Here is an 18,802-nt window from a genome sequence, read left to right on the forward strand (position 1 = left end):
TTAAACGGATGCTCACTGCTATGAAATGCAGGACAGGTCTTCCTCGAGAAGCGCCGTGCAAAGTGTATGGACCACATTTTGTTGCTGAATTAGGCGACGATGCACTTTGCATCCAGGACTCAATCCACTTGATCAATAAACTAAGGCATAGTTTACTAGATCCTAAAAAGCATATGTACCTTGGTAAGTATCTTACCTCCCATAAAAGCATAACTGTCCCATAAAGAGAAAGTAGGTATTGAGAAAATAGCGCTCGAAGTTTGAAGTTTGTCTTCTCATACAAATGTTTATAATTGTCTAGTACATTTCTGCATGCCATATTAAGCCATAAACCAAGTTTACCCTCTCTTTCCCATGACTTTGATCAATTATTAAACAGAAAAAAAATTTCACAAAAAAACTTCAATGTAAAAAAAGCTTGTACAAACAATATTGCATATGGACTAAACTTGTCAAAATCAGTTAAAAAGTAGTTGTTTTTTTTTTACAGTAAATTGATTGTTTATCAATAGAGTGCTTCGTGAAGCCCAAACAGGACAGTTCGGTTTTGCGTCGTCCGATAGATTTGGCTCACGGTTTCGCGCATGTTTTCGTCGCCGGAGATTTTTTTTCCTGTTTTGGAGCGTCTTGCTGGGTAGTGCTCGTGAAGCCCAAGCAGGACAGTTTTTACATTCAGAAATGGAATAGTGAAAAGTGAAAAATGAAAAAGTGATTTGTTTGATTTGTTTTTTTTTTTACTTAATCATTTATTTCTCAGGCTCAAGCGTGTTTGATTTGTGTCCTCAGTACTGTTGGTTTTTGGCTGCCCTACGTTCACCGAACCATCCGGAAGTGACAGACAGCACATTTAGTAAATTTAGAGAATCAATCCGGTGAGTTTGTTCCAGTATGATACTTTTTCTTTTGTGAGCCTTCCGGATCGTTTTTGTCCGCGTCGTGGAACTTCTGATCGTTTCTTGAACGGAAAATGTTATTTTCGGAGTTTGATCATTATGTTCAGATTGCGCATTCTGTCCGGGCGGCTGTTACGCAACTTACAATCGGTTGTGGATGCTTTTTAACCGTTCGATGACCCTGGAGGGATCGATTCTGCTTTTCGTATAATTTTGAGCAGAAAAACCGACTGTGTTATCCTAGGGTGTTTAGTTCGAACGCGCTTCCTTTCGTTTTCCGATTATCTAAAAATACAGTACCACCCAGTACAGTTTTTCAATAGGCGTGATTTTTTTTACGCGTATCGTTATTTTACACAATCCGATGACCCTGGAGGGATCGGTTTTGCTTTTTACTGGTTTTTTAGCAAAAATATTACTGCACAATCGACAAGCATTTCGCGAAATACTATTTATACTATAAATAAGCTATTGTTTTCTCTTTTGATTGCCGGCATTCAAAAGATTAATTTGAAAACGCTTAAACAACAAATATTTATGGTCTATCGCCAGCTTTCTAGGCGAATCCTGACAATATACCTTCCCCAACCTCCAACTCCGTAGCACTTATGAGGGTGTCGCTGAGTCGGTGGCCTCTCATTAAGTAAGTGCTACATCAACATTTCCTTCCCCTATCCTAAGTTACGGTAAAGATGGGCGTGGCCGGGAATAGCGATATTCATGCTTTTAGTATTCTTGTGTATGATTTGAACAAGGTATACTCCCCTGCCTTGTTCTTGAAAGTAGTCAGGATGAGATTATTAAAAAGAAACATGAATGTTGCTAGTATCCAATCTACGAAGTATACCGTAACTACGCTAACGCTAACGCTAACGCTAAATTGATTGTTTATCAATAGTTTTACTATTGAAACAGTTAGTTAGCTAATGGTTTAATCTGATGAGTATACCATAGAGGTCAACTCTCCATAATTCGTAATTGAAAGGACCATCAAGTCAATGATGTATCCATGCCATCCATGTTAGCTTACCTTGAAAACCAACTTTCACTAAGGGCAACTTCACCGGTGGTCCAAATCACGGGTTGGTTCCAAATTTTTGGACCATGTTTAAAATTGGAGCTTGCACCGGTGTTGCAAATAATGTTCCAATTTTATTTTATACCAGTTTTCTGGTCTATTTTTTTGGAACAGGCTAGCTGCGTGGTCTATTTTTGGTCGGATTTGGACCAAGATTTGAACTGTTCCAAAACTGGTTTGACACATGTTTGTTTACCAGTTCGGATTTTTCTCACTGAAACAGTCACCACAGTCACCGTCTCTAGTTCCCACTCATTTGAGGTAAGTAGAAAAAGGAACAATATTTAATTGCTGCTTTTTTTTCAACAATAATTATTCCTCTTCCCGAGCAGCGCCACGAACTCGCTCCCTCTGATTGGGGAATTCGTATTCCGGAAGCGCCGAGATGACCAGCGAGGTGGAGGCCAACATTATCAGAAGCAAGCGGTCACTCCACGGCTGTCGTCAATAGATGAGTTCAAGCTAGAGTGTCTTTCTCACCCGACCTGAAACGGATGCCACTCGGAATGCGGTGTTCTTTTCGTCCTTTGGTGGTTCCACTTGAAAACAGGGCGCACAGTAAAAGTCAAACGTTTTATAGCATGCATAGGCTCATGGAGGTCGGATTAACGTCGCGGTGCATATTCGGAAACATTCTTCAACTGGTGTATCGCCTTGAGACACTCCCGAGCAAGAATCAACTGTTGCAGATCGTGATCAACGCCAACAAGGCACATCTACATCAGTGACTTCCACAAGGGCCGCATACAGTGTGCCCGCACCAAGCGGCGAAATTGCTTCGAGGATTTCCTCCAGAAGTACCACCGGGGACGTTCTCCATAAATTGCTCCGGATAATGCCTCCATCAATTCTTCTGGGAATTAGCTCCAGGAATTCTTCCGGAGATTTTTACCAAAAGTTCTTCCGGGGATTTCGTTCTGAAATTCATCCGAAGATTTCCTCCAAGAATTTCACCGAGATTTTCTCGTGGAATTCCACCGGGGATTTCATTAAGGAATTTCTGCGGGGTTGTTCTTCAGAAATTTCTTCGGAGATTTTATTAGAGTTTTTTTTTTCGGAGTTTATCTGCAGGTATTTCTCTGGGAATTTGCAAAAAGAATTTCTCCGGAAATTTCCTCCAGGGATTCCTCCGGAGATTACAAGGATTCCTTCAGGGATATCCCCAAGAACTTCGGTGATTTTTGTCAGGAATTTCTTCAGATAATTTCCTCCAGAAATGCCTCTGACCATATGCTCCAGGAATTAATCCTGGGAATACCTCAAGAATTCCTTCAAGGATTTTCTCCAGGAATTCCTTAGGAGTTTTCGAAAAGCAATTCCTCTGGGTTTTTCGTCTAAAAATTCGTCTGGAGATTTCGTTCTGAAATTCTTTTGGTGATTCCGTCCAGCAATTTCTCCAAATATTTCATTAAGATACTCCTCAGGGAATTTTCTCGAGAAATTCCTTTGGAAATTTTTCAGAGAATTTCTCCGGAGATTTGCACCAGGAGTTTCTCAGGAGATTTACTCCAGTAATTCCTTCTAGGATTTCCTTCATAGATATTTTCAAAGAAATCCGTCCAGGAGTTCTGCCGGGGATTTAGCCCAAGAATTTTAGAGATTTAGAGATTTCTTCTCTAGTCTTCTAGAGGTCTTTTTTTTATTCTGGCGATTTGCTCTAGAAATTAATCCGGAGATTTTTTCCAAGATTTCCTCCGAGGAATTTCTTCAGGATTTTCTATAGCAATTTTTCCAGGGATATTTAGAAATTCCTCCAAGAATTTTCTCTAGAAATTACTTCGTTTTTTTTTTTTTCAAACATTTTATCCGGAATTTTGGTGAACAGTTGAACCAGGAATTTCTCCGGAAATTTACTCCACGAATTTTTTTAGGATTTCCTCCGAGGGTTTTCTCCAAAAATTCCTCCGGAGATTTCCTCCGAAAATTTCAAGAAATTTACCGGGGGGATTTTGTCCAGAAATTCTTCCGGGGATTTCCTCCGGAGGTTCCATTAAGATATTCCTTCGGTGATTTTTCCAGAAAATTTATCTGGAGTTTTTCTCCAGGAGTTTCTCCGAAACTTCCTCCGGATATTTCTTACAGTAACTCCTCTAGAGGCCTGTTATATTCTGGCGATTTGCTTCAGTAATTATTCCGGTGATTTTTTTCAACTTTTCCTCCGAGGATTTTCTCGAGAAACTCTTTCGTTTATTTTTTCAAATATTTTATCCGGAGATTTCCTCCATAATTTCCCTGAAGCAGGAATTTCTCCGGAAATTTACTCCAAAAATTTCTTCAGGATTTCCTCCGGGAGTTTTCTCCAGAAATTCCTCCGGGGATTTCCTCTTAAAATTTCAAGAACTTTACCGGGGATTTTCTCCGGTAATCCCTCAGGAGATTTCGTCCAAGAATTCCTCTGGGGATTTTGTCGAGAAATTCTTCCAGGAATTTCTCCGGAAATTTACTTCAGGAATTTCATCAGGATTTCTTCCAGTAGTTTTCTCCAGAAATTCCTCCGGGGATTTCCTTTTTCTCCAAAATTCCTCTAGGGATTTCCTTCGGAAATTTCAAGAACTTTACCGAGGATTTACCCTGGTAATCCCTCAGAGGATTTTGTCCAAGAATTCCTCTGGGAATTTCGTCCAGAAATTCTTCCGGGGATTTTCTACAGGAATTCCTCTGGAGATTTCATTAAGAAATTCCTCCGAGGGTTTTCTCTAGAAATTCCTTCGTATTGTTTTTTCATAAATTTTATCCGAAGATTTCCTCCAGACTTTCTCTGGAGAGTTGAACCAGGAATTTCTCCGAAAATTTACTTCAGGCATTTCTTCAGGATTTCCTCCGGGGGTTTTCTGCAGAAATTCCTCTGGGTGTTTCCTTAGGATTTTCTCTGGTAACCCCTCAGGATATTTCGTTCAAGAATTCCTCTGGAGATTCCGTCCAGAAATTCTTCCGGGGGTTTCCTACAGGAATTCCTCCGGGGGTTTCCTGCAGGAATTATTACGGAGATTTCCTTTAGAAATTCTCGGGAATTTTCTCCAGAGTGATTCTTCCAGAGAATTTATTTGGAATTGAATGGTTAGGGGGGTCTAAATAAAACCTAACCGCAAACGGAGCCTGTGGGGTACCAGGGCGCCCTCCACAGTATTGAGTCCTTCCTGTGCTACCCGGAGCAATGGTGCAGGTGACCTTGTGTTTCTCCGAGATAATCGGCTGCCCTTCTTCAGTCTCTATCCTGAGGCTTAATAAGGGTGGGATTATGAATATGTTGACATTTAATTTAAATTATCACCTATATGGATTCGCATTATGCGTTTTACACAGTGTATTCTGTGCTCTTTCGCCTTTGGCGACTTTAAATAGATACCGATCTGGTTTTTTCGTTGCTGGTCTTTTTCGTGCTGAGATTGCAAAAAGCTTAATCCTGCCTAGTTTGGGTAGTGGCTACGGTTAGGTTAGCTCAGATCAATCTTCAGCATAAAAGAACAGCAACGATCAATCTTTGCAGACTCATGCAAAATGGTGCAGCCCAAGTGGCGCTAGTTCAAGAACCCTACTTTCGTAGAGGGAACTTCTATCTAGGTAACCTTGTGGACCCAGTTTTTGCTACTTTTAGCAAACTTGAAATGGCAAACTCGCGCTCCATGCCCCGCGCATGCGTGCTCGTTAATAAAGCAATCGTTGCTACACTCATTTCTGAGTTAACTACCAGAGATGTATGTGCTGTCACAATCGATGTTTCTGTTGGTGACCTCAACAGGAAATACGTCTATTGTTCGGTATATTTACCACATGATGAACCATCCCCAACGGATGACTTCAAACGAGTTGTCGTACACTGCGTAACAAAAGGCCTTCCGCTGATTGTGGGCAGTGATGTAGGCTGACCATACGTACCGTATTTAACGGGACTGTACCGTTTTTACTACTGGAACGAGCTGTCCCGTCGTATTATTCAAAATGTTCAAATTGTCCCGTATTTTTAGAAATTGATAATTGGGACAGCATATTAAACAACAATTGAATAAAATTCAGCAATCTAGCAAACAGCGCTTAATTATTTTTGAAAATATTATATCTCAATCATCTGTTTTCTAGTAGTTATTAGTTTCTCATTCAGAATTAAACTTGATGTTTAGAAAGCATATGCTTGTGATTAATATTTTTGGGTTTGTGCTCTAATTTTCGACTGTTTTTCTAAAATTTGGGCCATTATTATTCTTTCAGAGGGTGGTGATTGAAACAAAACCTCTCACGACGAGGACCTGGGATCGAATACCAAAACCAAACACTAGCCCAGGGTTATGAAATGCCTGTTGATGATTATGAAATAAATTTCACAATCTCAATAAAAATACAAAAAAAATCATATGAGACCAAAAAAATATTTTCCTTAAAATTTTGATTAAAATTTCATATGGAATCGCAATGTTTCCCGAACTCGAACCTAAAATTAAGGCTGATTTTCTTGAACTTAACCATTTCTTTTCCATGATCTGCCGATTTCCGACGAACACTAGCTGAATCGAATTAGTACGATTTACTCAATAGATATTGGAATGTATTTATATTTATATCATTTGTCTCACTAGACATAAAAAAGTTACCCAACGAAAAAAAATATTGATAAAAAAGTAACTAACTATTGATTTTCAATGACATTTTAAAAAATGATTTTGAATAATGACGCCGTTTTGACAGCTAAAATGTCGATAAAAGCTGTGGGAAAGAAAATGTTAAGAAGACCAATTTTGGAGATAAGGATAACAATCGAACCTATTTACACTCCTTTCAAATTTTCTTTGACGAAACTTAGAATGAAACTAAACAAACACTTTTTTTTAACGCTCGTCGATATTATCGACCAAAATTGGAGACCATCGATATCGACGTGTGTTATAAACATATTTAAAATACATAATCCCAAGAAAAAAATTATTGAGAAAAAAGTTACCTACAATTTACTATTGCTATATATTAGTTCACTTTTCAAATCTATCTTCTAAAACCTATAGATCTTGTCATAGATACACTATCTAACCATCATTTTGAATTATTGCTGTTTGCGTTTGACGTGCAAAAAAAAAAAAAAAGGAAAAAAAGGACGATTTCACTATTGATATCGATTAGATTTACTTTTGAAAAGAGTGGATTTTTTCAAAGAATTATAACAATTTACGTATGGTATGGTCGTTATTATTAAAACATTTCCATCTTACTTACCTAAGAGGAAAATTCCCCTTAAAATCGCATTGAATGTTATAAATAATTTTCTTGGAAATGAGATTTCTTAAGAACGCTATTTCTCAGAAATCATCATATAAATTTCTAGCTTCCGAACTATTTTCAAGTGAAACATAAGAAAATGTAGTCTTAATATTATTTTTATTTTTCATGGGCATTATGTCCCTAATGGCACAGAGCATGCACAGTTATTAACTTAAACCTTGTCATTTTTGTATTTGTTACCATTTTTGCATTCGTATATCGTGTGACAGGTACAAAGATACTATGCCCTCGGCAGTCAAAGAAAACTCCATTACGATAAGATCTTGGATCGACAGGGAATCGAAACCAGACAATCTCAGCATGGCTTTACTTTGCAGCCGTGAACATTAACACTAGGCTAAGGAAGGTCCCTATGTACATAGTCTATGAGAGCATTATTTATGTTTTTGTAAGAATGTCCCGTATTTGTTCCTCATTTGTCCCGTTTTTATCTGGTTAGCTTATGGTCAGCCTAGCAGTGATGCCAATGCTCATCACATCATCTGGGGCAGCTCGGATATCAATTTGAGAGGCTCCAGTCTGATGGAATACTTAAGTAGTACAGACCTTGGATTACTTAACATAGGCAATCGCCCAACCTTCATGGTTTCTAATAGAGAAGAAGTGTTAGACATAACGCTCTGCTCGAATAGAATCAGTCACGAGTTGACGAATTGGCATGTATCAGATGAGGAATCATTATCTGATCATCGCTACATCTTCTTTGAACATTCAAATGTAACTGCGCAGACTTTGCGTTTTAGGAATCCCCGGTCAACAAACTGGGAACTCTACATTGAATTGGTTGCGACCAAATTTCATGGATATTCTCCGTCCATTGAAAATCCAAGTGATCTGGATGATGCCGTTGATACTACAACATCCTACATTATGGAAGCTTTTGAAGAAGCATGTCCTCTGCGGTCTGTAAAGACTACAAGAGGGACCCCATGGTGGAAATCCGATCTGACTAGACTCAGGAAACAATGTAGAAGGAGTTGGAACAGACGCCGTTCAGCTGGATCAGAGTCGTTCAAGTCAGCTCGCAAGGCTTACAAGAAGGCTCTTCGTTCTGCTGAACGATCCGGCTGGAAAAACCTTTGTACAAATGTTTCCAGTTTGAGTGAAGTCAGTCGGTTGAACAAAATTCTTGCAAAATCTAAGGATTTCCAAGTGAACGAAATTCGCTTACCTAATGGTGACTTTACTTCTTCCGATGAAGAAGTTTTAGAATGTTTATTCAATACACACTTCCCCGGATGTGTGGACATAGCATCTACGGATGAACCAAATGTCTTTTCATGTAGTTACGAGTCTCTGGCCTCGGCTCGCAGTATCGTAACTACTGAATCGATTCAATGGGCACTTAATAGTTTTGCTCCTTTCAAATCTCCAGGAGCGGATGGGATTTATCCTGTTCTGCTCCAAAAGGGATTTGAGTCTATCAAACATGTTTTGAAAAAGCTACTTGTAAGCAGTTTTGCTACCGGGTACATTCCCAAATCCTGGCGTGATATTACTGTAAAGTTTATCCCAAAAGGAGGACGTGCGTCGTATGAGGAAGCGAAGAGTTTTAGACCAATCAGTCTGACCTCTTTTCTTCTGAAATGTCTGGAACGCATTATCGATCATCACATCCGTCAGGTTTATTTGGCAAACATGCCTCTTCATGTGAATCAACATGCTTACCAATCTGGAAAGTCCACTGTGACTCTTTTACACAAAGTTGTATACGATATCGAGAAAGCATTCGCTCAGAAGCAATCCTGCTTGGGTGTTTTCTTGGATATTGAGGGTGCCTTTGATAACGTGTCTTTCGATGCCATATTGGAAGCCGCACGAAACCATGGGCTACCTACAATGATTACCAATTGGATTCATCAAATGCTCAAAAACCGACATCTCTTCTCGACATTGCGTCAAGCAGCGATTCGAAAATTGAGTGTTTGCGGATGCCCCCAAGGGGGAGTCTTGTCACCACTTTTGTGGAATCTCGTAGCAGATACGCTATTGAGGCAACTCAATAATTGCGGTTTTCCAACTTATGGATTTGCCGACGACTATCTAGCTCTGATAGTTGGTATGTGCATAAGCACCCTATTCGACCTGATGCAAAGTGCTCTTCAGGTAGTCGAGAGTTGGTGTCGCCAATATGGCCTTTCGGTTAACCCGAATAAAACATCTATTGTTCTTTTTACGGAAAGACGAAACCGCGATGGAATTCGACCTTTACGTCTTTTTGGCACTGAGATTAATGTGACTGATCAAGTAAAGTATGTTGGAGTCATTCTAGATTCCAAACTTTCATGGACACCTCACATTGATTTCAGAGTCAAAAAAGCTTGCATGGCCTTCGGTCAATGCCGGCGAACCTTTGGTAAAACTTGGGGCCTCAAACCCAAATATATCAAATGGATTTACACAACAGTTGTTCGGCCAATATTGGCATATGGATGTCTTGTGTGGTGGCAAAAGGGCGAAGTGAGAACAATCCAATCAAAATTGGGCCATCTCCAAAGGATGTGCTTGATGGCGATGTCTGGTGCGTTCTCTACAACTCCCACAGCAGCGCTCGAGGCCCTTTTCGACGTTGCGCCACTACACATATATCTTAAACAAGAAGCACTTTCTTGCTCTTACCGTTTATGGGTACTGGATCTACTGGAGAAAAATCCAGTGAATCGTAGATCTACACACACTTCGTTGTTTCCACTTTTGGTGAATTGGGACAAAATTGTCCTTGCTCCAAGTGATCTCACAATTGCTTGTAACTTTCCTTACAGGATATTTACCACACAATTCCCTTCACGGGAAGAGTGGACGTCTGGCTATTTGGAAAGAAGTATATCAAGCAATATAGTATGTTACACTGATGGCTCCCTTCTTGAAGGTAGAGCTGGTGCAGGAGTATATTCTCGTGAGCTAAGGCTGAATCAGTTTTACTCACTTGGTAGAAACTGCACCGTTTTTCAGGCGGAAATATTTGCTCTTATGTGTGGAGTGCAATCAGCACTCCAACAGCGCGTAATGGGTAAAGTCATATACTTCTGTTCAGATAGTCAGGCTGCTATAAAAGCTCTCGCTTCGGCCAACTCAAGGTCGAAGCTTGTTATCGCATGTCGAACTCAAATTGAGGAACTGAATTCAGTCAACTCTGTAAACCTTGTATGGGTACCTGGCCATTCTTCCATCGCTGGAAATGAATTGGCTGATGAGCTAGCTCGCGATGGAGCATCGCATGACTTCATTGGCCCTGAGCCGGCTATTCCAATTTCGAAGTGCTGGGTGAAGCTTCAGATAAACTCTTGGGCGGCAACTCAGCACAAGCAATATTGGAATAGTTTGGAGTCGTGTCGTCAAACAAAATTGTATATTACTGAGCCATCTCCAAAGGTGGCGAAGTATTTAACAAATCTGTCAAAGCAGAATTGCAGTCTCTTGGTCAGAGCGTTGACAGGCCACTGCCGACTCAACTATCACATGGCAAATATTAAGCGTGCCGACTCATTTGTGTGTGATATTTGTGACTCCGATTATGGAACTTCGTATCACCTGATATGTAACTGTCCAGTTTTTGCGCAAATGCGATTCCAATTACTTGGTAAACACTTATTAAGTGAAACTGAATTCAGAAGCCTGAATCTTCAGGACATTCTGTTATTCTTAACCCGCTGTGGTAATGAGCTATAGGCTCTCTTTACGCTCATGCGTTTTGCAGTGCCCTTTTTAGGGCGCTGTTCGAACCCATTGTGGTATGGAGCTACATGCTCTCATTTCGCTTATGCGATCTTCCCTCTTCAAGGTACCCCACTCCTATTTCCTCCCATCTTTCCCTTCCCTTTCCTCTCCCATCGGGTAGATGATGAAATAGGCTCAAATATGGCGATGGCACAAATCTCCCAACTGGTGGGGAACGTGCCTTTGGAGCCGGCCTTCTGATACCTGATACCTGGTAACCCCTCAGGATATTTCGTTCAAGAATTCCTCTGGAGATTCCGTCCAGAAATTCTTCCGGGGGTTTCCTACAGGAATTCCTCCGGGGGTTTCCTGCAGGAATTATTACGGAGATTTCCTTTAGAAATTCTCGGGAATTTTCTCCAGAGTGATTCTTCCAGAGAATTTATTTGGAGCTTTCTCCAGGAATTTCTCCGGAACTTCCTCCAGGAATTCCTCCGGAGATTTCTTGCAGGAGCTCCTCTAGAGGCCTTTTATATTCTGGCGATATGCTCCAGGAATTTTTCCGGGGATTTTTCCAAGGAAATCTCCTCCGGAGGTTGCTTCAGTAATTCTTCCGGAGAATTTTTCCAAGAATTCCACTAAGGATATCATCATTCAGGAATTTATACGGGGATTGTGTCCAGGAATTCCTCCAGGCATTTCATTAAAAAAAATCCTGCGGGGATTTGCTGCAGAAATTTCATCGTGGATTTTTTTTTGTAAAATTTATTCGGAGATTCCCTTCCTTAGCGGATTGCTTGGAATCCGCGACTTGAAAGCAAAGTCATGCTGAAGGTCGGTCGATCCAGGATCATTTCGTAATGGAAATTTCCTTGACTTCCCTGGGCATAGGGTTCATTCACAAATTTCATAACGCTGAATGGGGTGGGTGGGTGCCCTTGTAATGTTACGACTTATACAAAAATTGTAGAATATTCATACAAAAAGCGTCACGAAATGGTGGGTGGGTGTCAAAAATGGCCATTTTCGGCGTTATAAAATATGTTAATAAACCCATAGAGTATCATCGTATTTGCCATACAATATACGAATGCAAAAATGGCAACTTTGGCAAAGGAAGCTTTTAGTTTATAACTGTGAAAGTGCTCATAGGAACACTAAGCTGAGAAGCAAATTCTGTCCCAGTGAGGACGTAATACCAAGAAGAAGAAGAAGATCCAGGATCTCTTCTGGGGATTTCATTAAGAAATTATTCTGGACATTTCTTCAAAAATTCCTTCGACAATTATTCCAGAGTATTTATCCGGAGATTTCCTCCAGGATTTTCTCCGGGAATTTCCTCCGGGGGTATCCCCCAAGAACTGCTTCGGTGTTTTTCTCCAGGAATTCCTCAGGAGATTTCTTCCATAATTTGCTACAGGAATTTCTTCGGAGTTGCTATAAAAAATATTGCTGGTGGCTTTAGCAAATGCTTCGGAGTAACTGTAGGAATTCCTTTGAAGATTCTTCAAAAATTTCTCCAGAGATCCTCATGGAATTTCTCCGTAGTTCATCCTTCAAATTTCCTCCGATAATTCTTTTGTAACGCCACCGGTATTTTTTCCTATTTCCTCTGTAGCTCCTCCTGGATATTTTTCGGAATTTCTCCAGGAATTCTTCAGAGTTCCTCTAGTAATTCATTTGGAATCCTCCGGATTTCAATTAGGAATTTTCCAGGAGTTACTTCTGAAAATTCTATACATTTCCTCCGGGTAATCCTCCAGAGTTCCTTAGGCAATTTCTCATGAATTTCTTCGGAAATTCCTCTAGACGTCCTCCTGTGATTCCTCCAGAGTTTCTTCGGAGTTCCTCCTGGATTTTTTTAAAGTTCTTCCAGAAATTCCTCTGGATTTCACTATGCAATTCCTTGGAACTTCCTCCGGATTTCGACCGAAAATTCTTTCAGAAATTCCTCAGGAGTTCTTGCAGAAACTTCTCTGGTATTTTTCCAGCGATTCCTCTGGATTTCATCCTGTAATACCTGGAAAGTTCCTCTGCAGCTCCACCGGGAATTCCTTCGTATTTTGTTTTTAGTTTCTGCAGAAATTTATTCGGTGTTCCTCTAGAAACGCCTCTCGAGTTCTTGCAGAAACGCATCCGGAGTTCCTCTAGGAATAGCTTTAGAGTTTCTATAGGATTTTGTCCAGAATTCCTCCGGAAATTTCTTCAGAGTTCCTCTGGAGTTACACCGGGAATTCTTCTGGAGTTACACCGGGAATTTCCTAGTAGTTCATCTGAAAAAGTCTCCGGTGCTCCATCTAGAATTCCTTCGGAGTTCCGCCGCGAAATTCTTCGGAATTCCTCCGGAAATTCTTTTGGGATTCATTCGGGTACACCTTCGAAGAATTTTTTCCATGAAATTTTCCGGGATTTTCCAACAAGAGCTCCTCCAAGAATTTCTTCGAAGATTTCCCAAAAGATTCCCCTGATGATTTTTTTCCAAGAATTCCTTCAGGGATTTTACCCCAAAAAACATTCAAGGATTCTCTCCAAAAATTTCTCTGGGGATCTCGTTCAGAAAATCTTTCGGGGATTTCCTAAGAGAATTTTCGCTAGACATTCCTTCTGGATGTTTTCAGAGATTTCATCCTGAGTTTTCCTTAGGAATTTCGCTGGGGATTTACACTACGAATTTCTCCGGAGATTTCCTCCAAGGGTTCTTACGGTTGAATCTCCGGTTCGCTTCCTCAGGGGAATTCCAGTATCAATTCCTCCGGAAATTTTTGCCAGGAATTCCTCAGGGGATTACCAGCAGCTATTCTTTTGAGCATTTCTTTTGAGAATTCCTCGGGAAATTTCGTTAAGAAATTCCTTCGGTATTTCCTCCGGGGATTTCCTCTTCTCCAGTATTTCCTACGGGAATTCCAAGGATTCCTCCGAAGATATCCCCCAAGAACTTATCCGGACATTTTCTCCGGGAATGCCTCAGAGGTATTGCAGTAGAAATACCTCCAGGAATTTCGTTCAGAGCTCCGCCTGGAATGCTTTTAGAGCTCCGCCGTGAATGCTTCGAAGTTTTTCCGGGAATTTATTTGGAGTTCATCCAGGCACTCCTTCGAAATTCTTTAGGAGCTCCACTGGAAATTTCTCAGAATTTACTATCAAAATTCATCCGGACTCGGATTTTTTTCCGGAGTTCCTCCAAAAATTCCAGCGTACTTCCTTCAGGAATTTCCCCCTTCAGTTGTTCCAAGAATCCCGCTGGCAGTTGCACCAGAAATTCTACCGGAGTTCCTCCAGGAATCCCACCAAGCTTTCCTCCAGGAATGCTCTTAGGAATTTTACACGATCCCCCCTGAAGTTATCAAGAAATTTCCCCTCCATTAATTTCTCTAGTAGATCCTCCAAGATTTTCTGAGGATCCCGTTCCCGGTTGGTTTTAACGTAAATTTCTACAATTTTGATTTGTTTTGTTTTTTTTATCACGTTCGAAATGGATCGGGAAAATAAAACAACCGGTGCATGCGCGTGCAGTTTGGTCTGTTTTTACTGGTCTAATAAATTTTGACAGGTCCATTTTTGGAATAAATTTGGACCGAAAAATGGACCACCGGTGAAGTTGCCCTAAGGTTCTCTAACTCGATATCGAGATACGGAATATCGAGTAAGCGAAAATTGACTGTAGTAACTATGGATCCATGCATGAGTTCATTTTTTGACGTTTGAGCGGTGCCGTGTTATTTACGTGACCATGGCAACGAGTGAATTCGACACCACTCAAACGTCAAATTAGTGAACTCGTGCATCGGTCCATTGCATAGTATTCATCTGATTCGGTTGTCTCAAGTTCATCGAAAATCAATGGAGCTCTGGATCTACCATAAGAAAAAAGGGGTTAAATAAGTTGAAGGCCTAAAAGCAATGGTGAATTAACCGCTTATAAATATTGCATTATTTCATTTCAGGAAACTTTACAATCGCATCGTCGCTTTTGAAACAGATGATGGATTATGGAGACAAATCTGTGCATAAACTGAATCCATCCGATTTAAATCCGTTGGACAAAATGAAATTTGATCCATCAATAAAATTAATATCTTCCGAGTTGATTGAACATCTGGGCGAAGTGGTCCCTGGAAGCAATGGAACGATTGCGTATTTGAAAGTAATGCGTTTGATATATCAAGCATTTATCGAAGAAAACATCCCACCGAAAACCCGAATTACAGCGATTTAGTAAGTTCATCTATTATTAAAAAGTATTATAGGCTTTTAATAGAAACCACATGATTAGATGGTCATTTTACCAACAGTTTCAAGAGTTTCAGTAAAGTTTGTACATCTGTAAATTTTGCTTCCTGAATATACTGACAGGTCTAGCTTATAAATGTCTTGTAAGGTACAACGGGGCAAGTTGAAAATATGGCTCTAATCTGGCATTTGCTGCTAAGAACAAATTGCTAGCTTGGTATACACATTTATATGACTTCACTGCAGATTTGAGAAATTTTCACCCAATTAAAAATCGTCAGTTTTAGTTTTTAATGATTTTAGGTGTCTTAAAACAAGCATATTTAGCATTCGAATGATTTTTTTTTTATCAAAAACAGAACTACTGACTATCAATTGATCAAAAGTATAATCCTCGTTTCTATTATTTATAGGACTGCTTTATTTTTCATTCGAGCTTGGCGTTCTATTAGTTTGAAGAATACGAAGAACATCAAACAATGAACTCAACGCACATGCACTTATCCAATTTGTAATTTTTTGTCGTGAAAATCACCATCCGGAACAATTTAACGTTCCCATCCTGTCCAGTCAACCATGCGAAACATGTTTCAGGGAATTGCGTTCGATGACTACACTAAATCACACTGCCATCAATTTCACTATTAAGGACGTCGAGCAGAGGATGCAAAAGGTGCAGATGAAACTGCTAATAATGTATCGCAGGAAAAAATTGCTTCATTTCCCTACTTTGCGAAAACAAGAACAAAAAGCTTCAGAAACAATAATTTATGATCTACCAACCGACGATGAAATTTGTAAAGCTATTTTGGACGCATGATCTACCAACCGACGATGAAATTTGTAAAGCTATTTTGGACGCAGAGATTGACGCCACAGAACTTCTAATTTCTGTCGGATGCATTAAGGATGAAATCGAATTTTCCAATAATATTGTTATTCGAAATTCTCAAACAACACCCGAATTTCAATTTGTCAGTGCGCTGGACGAGACAGAATGGAACGATGAAAATGTTGGTAAGACCATCTTTATGCATTATGTATACTTCCCTCAGTAATGTCTTTTGTATATGTAAAAACCTCAAATGTTTGTATGAGCTACAACATAAACCTGTGGGCTTCTGGATCTGGTCGGGTAAAAAAGAGGTAGTTTTTGGAACACGCCAAGTTATGTTTTTTTTTTTTTTTGAATGTTTGGCACTAATAAGCGGTTTCTTCACCACCAGGCCTTAAACATAGTTTAAGGGGGCAGGATCATCAATTTGAAAACTTTCAAAGGCAGTTTTTTCGTTAAAATCATGAAAATGTGTTTACTATATTCTTTTCTCCAACCGAGACACAGTGAACACAATTTCGTCGAATAAATTTTAGTTTTGAACTACTACAGTTGTTAACTACTATTAAATTCTCTTCTAAAAGATATTCTGGCTCATTCTAACAAACTTCATAAAATCTAAAAATGGAAATATTAGACAAACATATAAAATAAATGGGGGCCTTCTTTAGCCGAGTGGTTAGAGTCCGTGGCTACAAAGCATAGCCATACTGAAGGTGTCTGGGTTCGATTCCTGGTCGGTCCAGGATCTTTTCATAATGGAAATTTCCTTGACTTCCTTGGGCATAGAGTATCGTCGTACTTGCCACACGATATAGGAATACGAAAATGGAAACTTTGGCAAAGAAAGCTCTCAGTTAATAACTGTGAAAGTGCTCATAAGAACACTCAAAAGCTGAGAAGCAGGCACTGTCCCAGTGAGGACGTAATGCCAAGAAGAAGAAGATAAAATAATACATTAAATTTTAAATTGTGTGTAACATTTTACTCTCTATTTTAGAAGAACCAATTCGAGACAACAAAGATTCTAGCCGATCAGATGAAGCAAGTTTTGTTGACTGCAATGGGAATGAATCTGAGAAAATCGAAACAGCAGAAAGCATATTTCAACGAGCAGGCGGAGAATTGATACTACGGAATTGTGAGTCGGTATCCAAAAGCCATTCGTTTAAAGTGAAAGGGATTAATGGGAGAATCATCCATGTTAAAAAGTCCACAATGCTTTGGCTTTTATCGTCTGGCCGCTTTAAACGTTCAAATGATAGATTAAGGCGTTTCCAACGGATCCGAACGCTCAATGCTCTGCCGATTACCACCAACCGTATTAAGGATGACGTGACCATTGGAGATTGGGTGGCATTGAGCGGTCGCCTGATTTGCCATGTTAGCAGTTTTCAATATCAGACAGGTGAAAATACAAGTTATAAAATGTATACATAACTTTTAAGACACTTAATCAAATCTTGCAGGGAGATCTAAAGCGTGTTCTCTACAAACCGTTCCTGTCAAATGCCCTGCTAACGTGAAACGCAGAGGTATTTTTCTAGTTGGGAATTTTTATAACGTATCAGAACAAGGAGCCCTTAATTTGTGTAACGAGCGCCACCGCAAAAAGGATATGAAGAATTACAAAACACATATTGTGGCTCCTACTAAGAAAGCGAATCGTTCCAGTTTGGTGTTGCCAAGCAGTACATTAAAGTTTCTGAAGTCTTTAAATGTGCTATAAGCATGACACTTTCTATCATGTTTCTAATCGTATCGTTCTTGCATATCTCTAATCAACCTCAGCATGCTCATCCGAATACCTAATGTAAATCTGTTACTATCAGATTTTGATTTGTCTTCCATTTATAGTTTTATGAATAAAAAATAGTTAAAACGTCGCAGAAGGGCGAATATGTAGTAGATGTAGACCAAAGCAGACGTAGCAAAATAAAACAAAAAGTCCGAACTAGTAGTTTTTTTTCTATCCTTTTAAGGCTGACTCACAAATTTCATAGGCCTAAAATGACCATTTCAACACCCACCCAAACCCGTCGTAACCGATTTGTAAAAATATTCTACAATTTTTCTATGAACTATAACATCTTGAGAACATCCACCCATCCTCCTCAGCGTTATGAAATTTGTGAATGGAACTTTTCATTGCTTATTATACATAATAATTAGACATACAAATTAGACTATCATACAAGTGCTAAAAGAGCACGTTGCTTCAGATCATCTCGAACTACAAGAAATTAGTACACCGAAGACACCATCAGGATTCGACGTCACACTGAGTTGCTCACACTTTGAAGAAGTGTGCACCATCGACCATTGGGGCCTTGCTTAGCCGAGTTAGGTTACTGTCCGAGGCTACAAAGCAAAGTCATGCTGAAGGTGTCTGGTTTCGATTCCCGGTCGGTCCAGGTCTTTTCGTATTGGAAATTTCATTGACTTTCATGGGCATAGAGTATCATTGTACCTGCCACATGATATACGAATGCGAAAATGGCAATTTATGCAAAGAAAGCTCTCAGTTGATAACTTTGGATGTGCTCTTAGAATACTACGCTGAGTTGCCGGCTCTTTCCTAGTGGGGACTTTAATGTCAAGAAAAAGACCATCGACCTTAGTGAGTACACGCCTGTAATCACATGTTAGTTTCATAGATTTCTTATTCATATGGAATAGTTATGCATGCGATTTTGAACATTTCTCAAGAGTTATCTGAATAAAAGCAACCATCTGAAGGTTATTCTATTCTTCATTTATATTTCCGAAACATCATCAGGGCACTCACTCACCATCTCCTGCATATTGAAATTTGAGCTAGCACCTACTTATGCGATAACG

At 39.7% G+C, this 18,802-nt stretch overlaps 1 protein-coding gene across 2 annotated transcripts; it reads left to right on the forward strand.

Moving 5' to 3' along the window:
* The first annotated feature begins 15 nt into the window (after positions 1-15).
* Positions 16-17,937, forward strand: LOC5564436. Of its 2 annotated transcripts, XM_021852665.1 has the most exons (5): positions 16-183; positions 14,841-15,111; positions 15,540-16,143; positions 16,962-17,369; positions 17,431-17,937. In XM_021852665.1, the coding sequence occupies exons 3-5, from the start codon at positions 15,897-15,899 to the stop codon at positions 17,688-17,690; spliced, it is 915 nt and encodes a 304-aa protein (XP_021708357.1). In that variant the 5' UTR covers positions 16-183; positions 14,841-15,111; positions 15,540-15,896; the 3' UTR covers positions 17,691-17,937. The 2 variants fall into 2 exon arrangements, with proteins under 2 accessions (XP_021708357.1, XP_001648777.2); XM_001648727.2 differs by lacking the exons at positions 16-183; positions 14,841-15,111 and having other exon boundaries at positions 15,146-16,143.
* Positions 17,938-18,802: the final 865 nt, after the last annotated feature.

Source organism: Aedes aegypti, chromosome 3 (genome assembly GCF_002204515.2).
Source record: "Aedes aegypti strain LVP_AGWG chromosome 3, AaegL5.0 Primary Assembly, whole genome shotgun sequence".
Taxonomy (NCBI): Eukaryota; Metazoa; Arthropoda; class Insecta; order Diptera; family Culicidae; genus Aedes; species Aedes aegypti.

Excerpts from the sequence above, each read along its gene's own strand:
- LOC5564436 (XM_021852665.1), top strand. The coding sequence starts at position 15,897 with ATGATCTACCAACCGACGATGAAATTTGTAAAGCTATTTTGGACGCAT. Across the intron at positions 16,144-16,961 it reads ATGGAACGATGAAAATGTTG|AAGAACCAATTCGAGACAAC; the intron begins GTAAGACCATCT and ends TCTCTATTTTAG. Across the intron at positions 17,370-17,430 it reads CAGTTTTCAATATCAGACAG|GGAGATCTAAAGCGTGTTCT; the intron begins GTGAAAATACAA and ends CAAATCTTGCAG.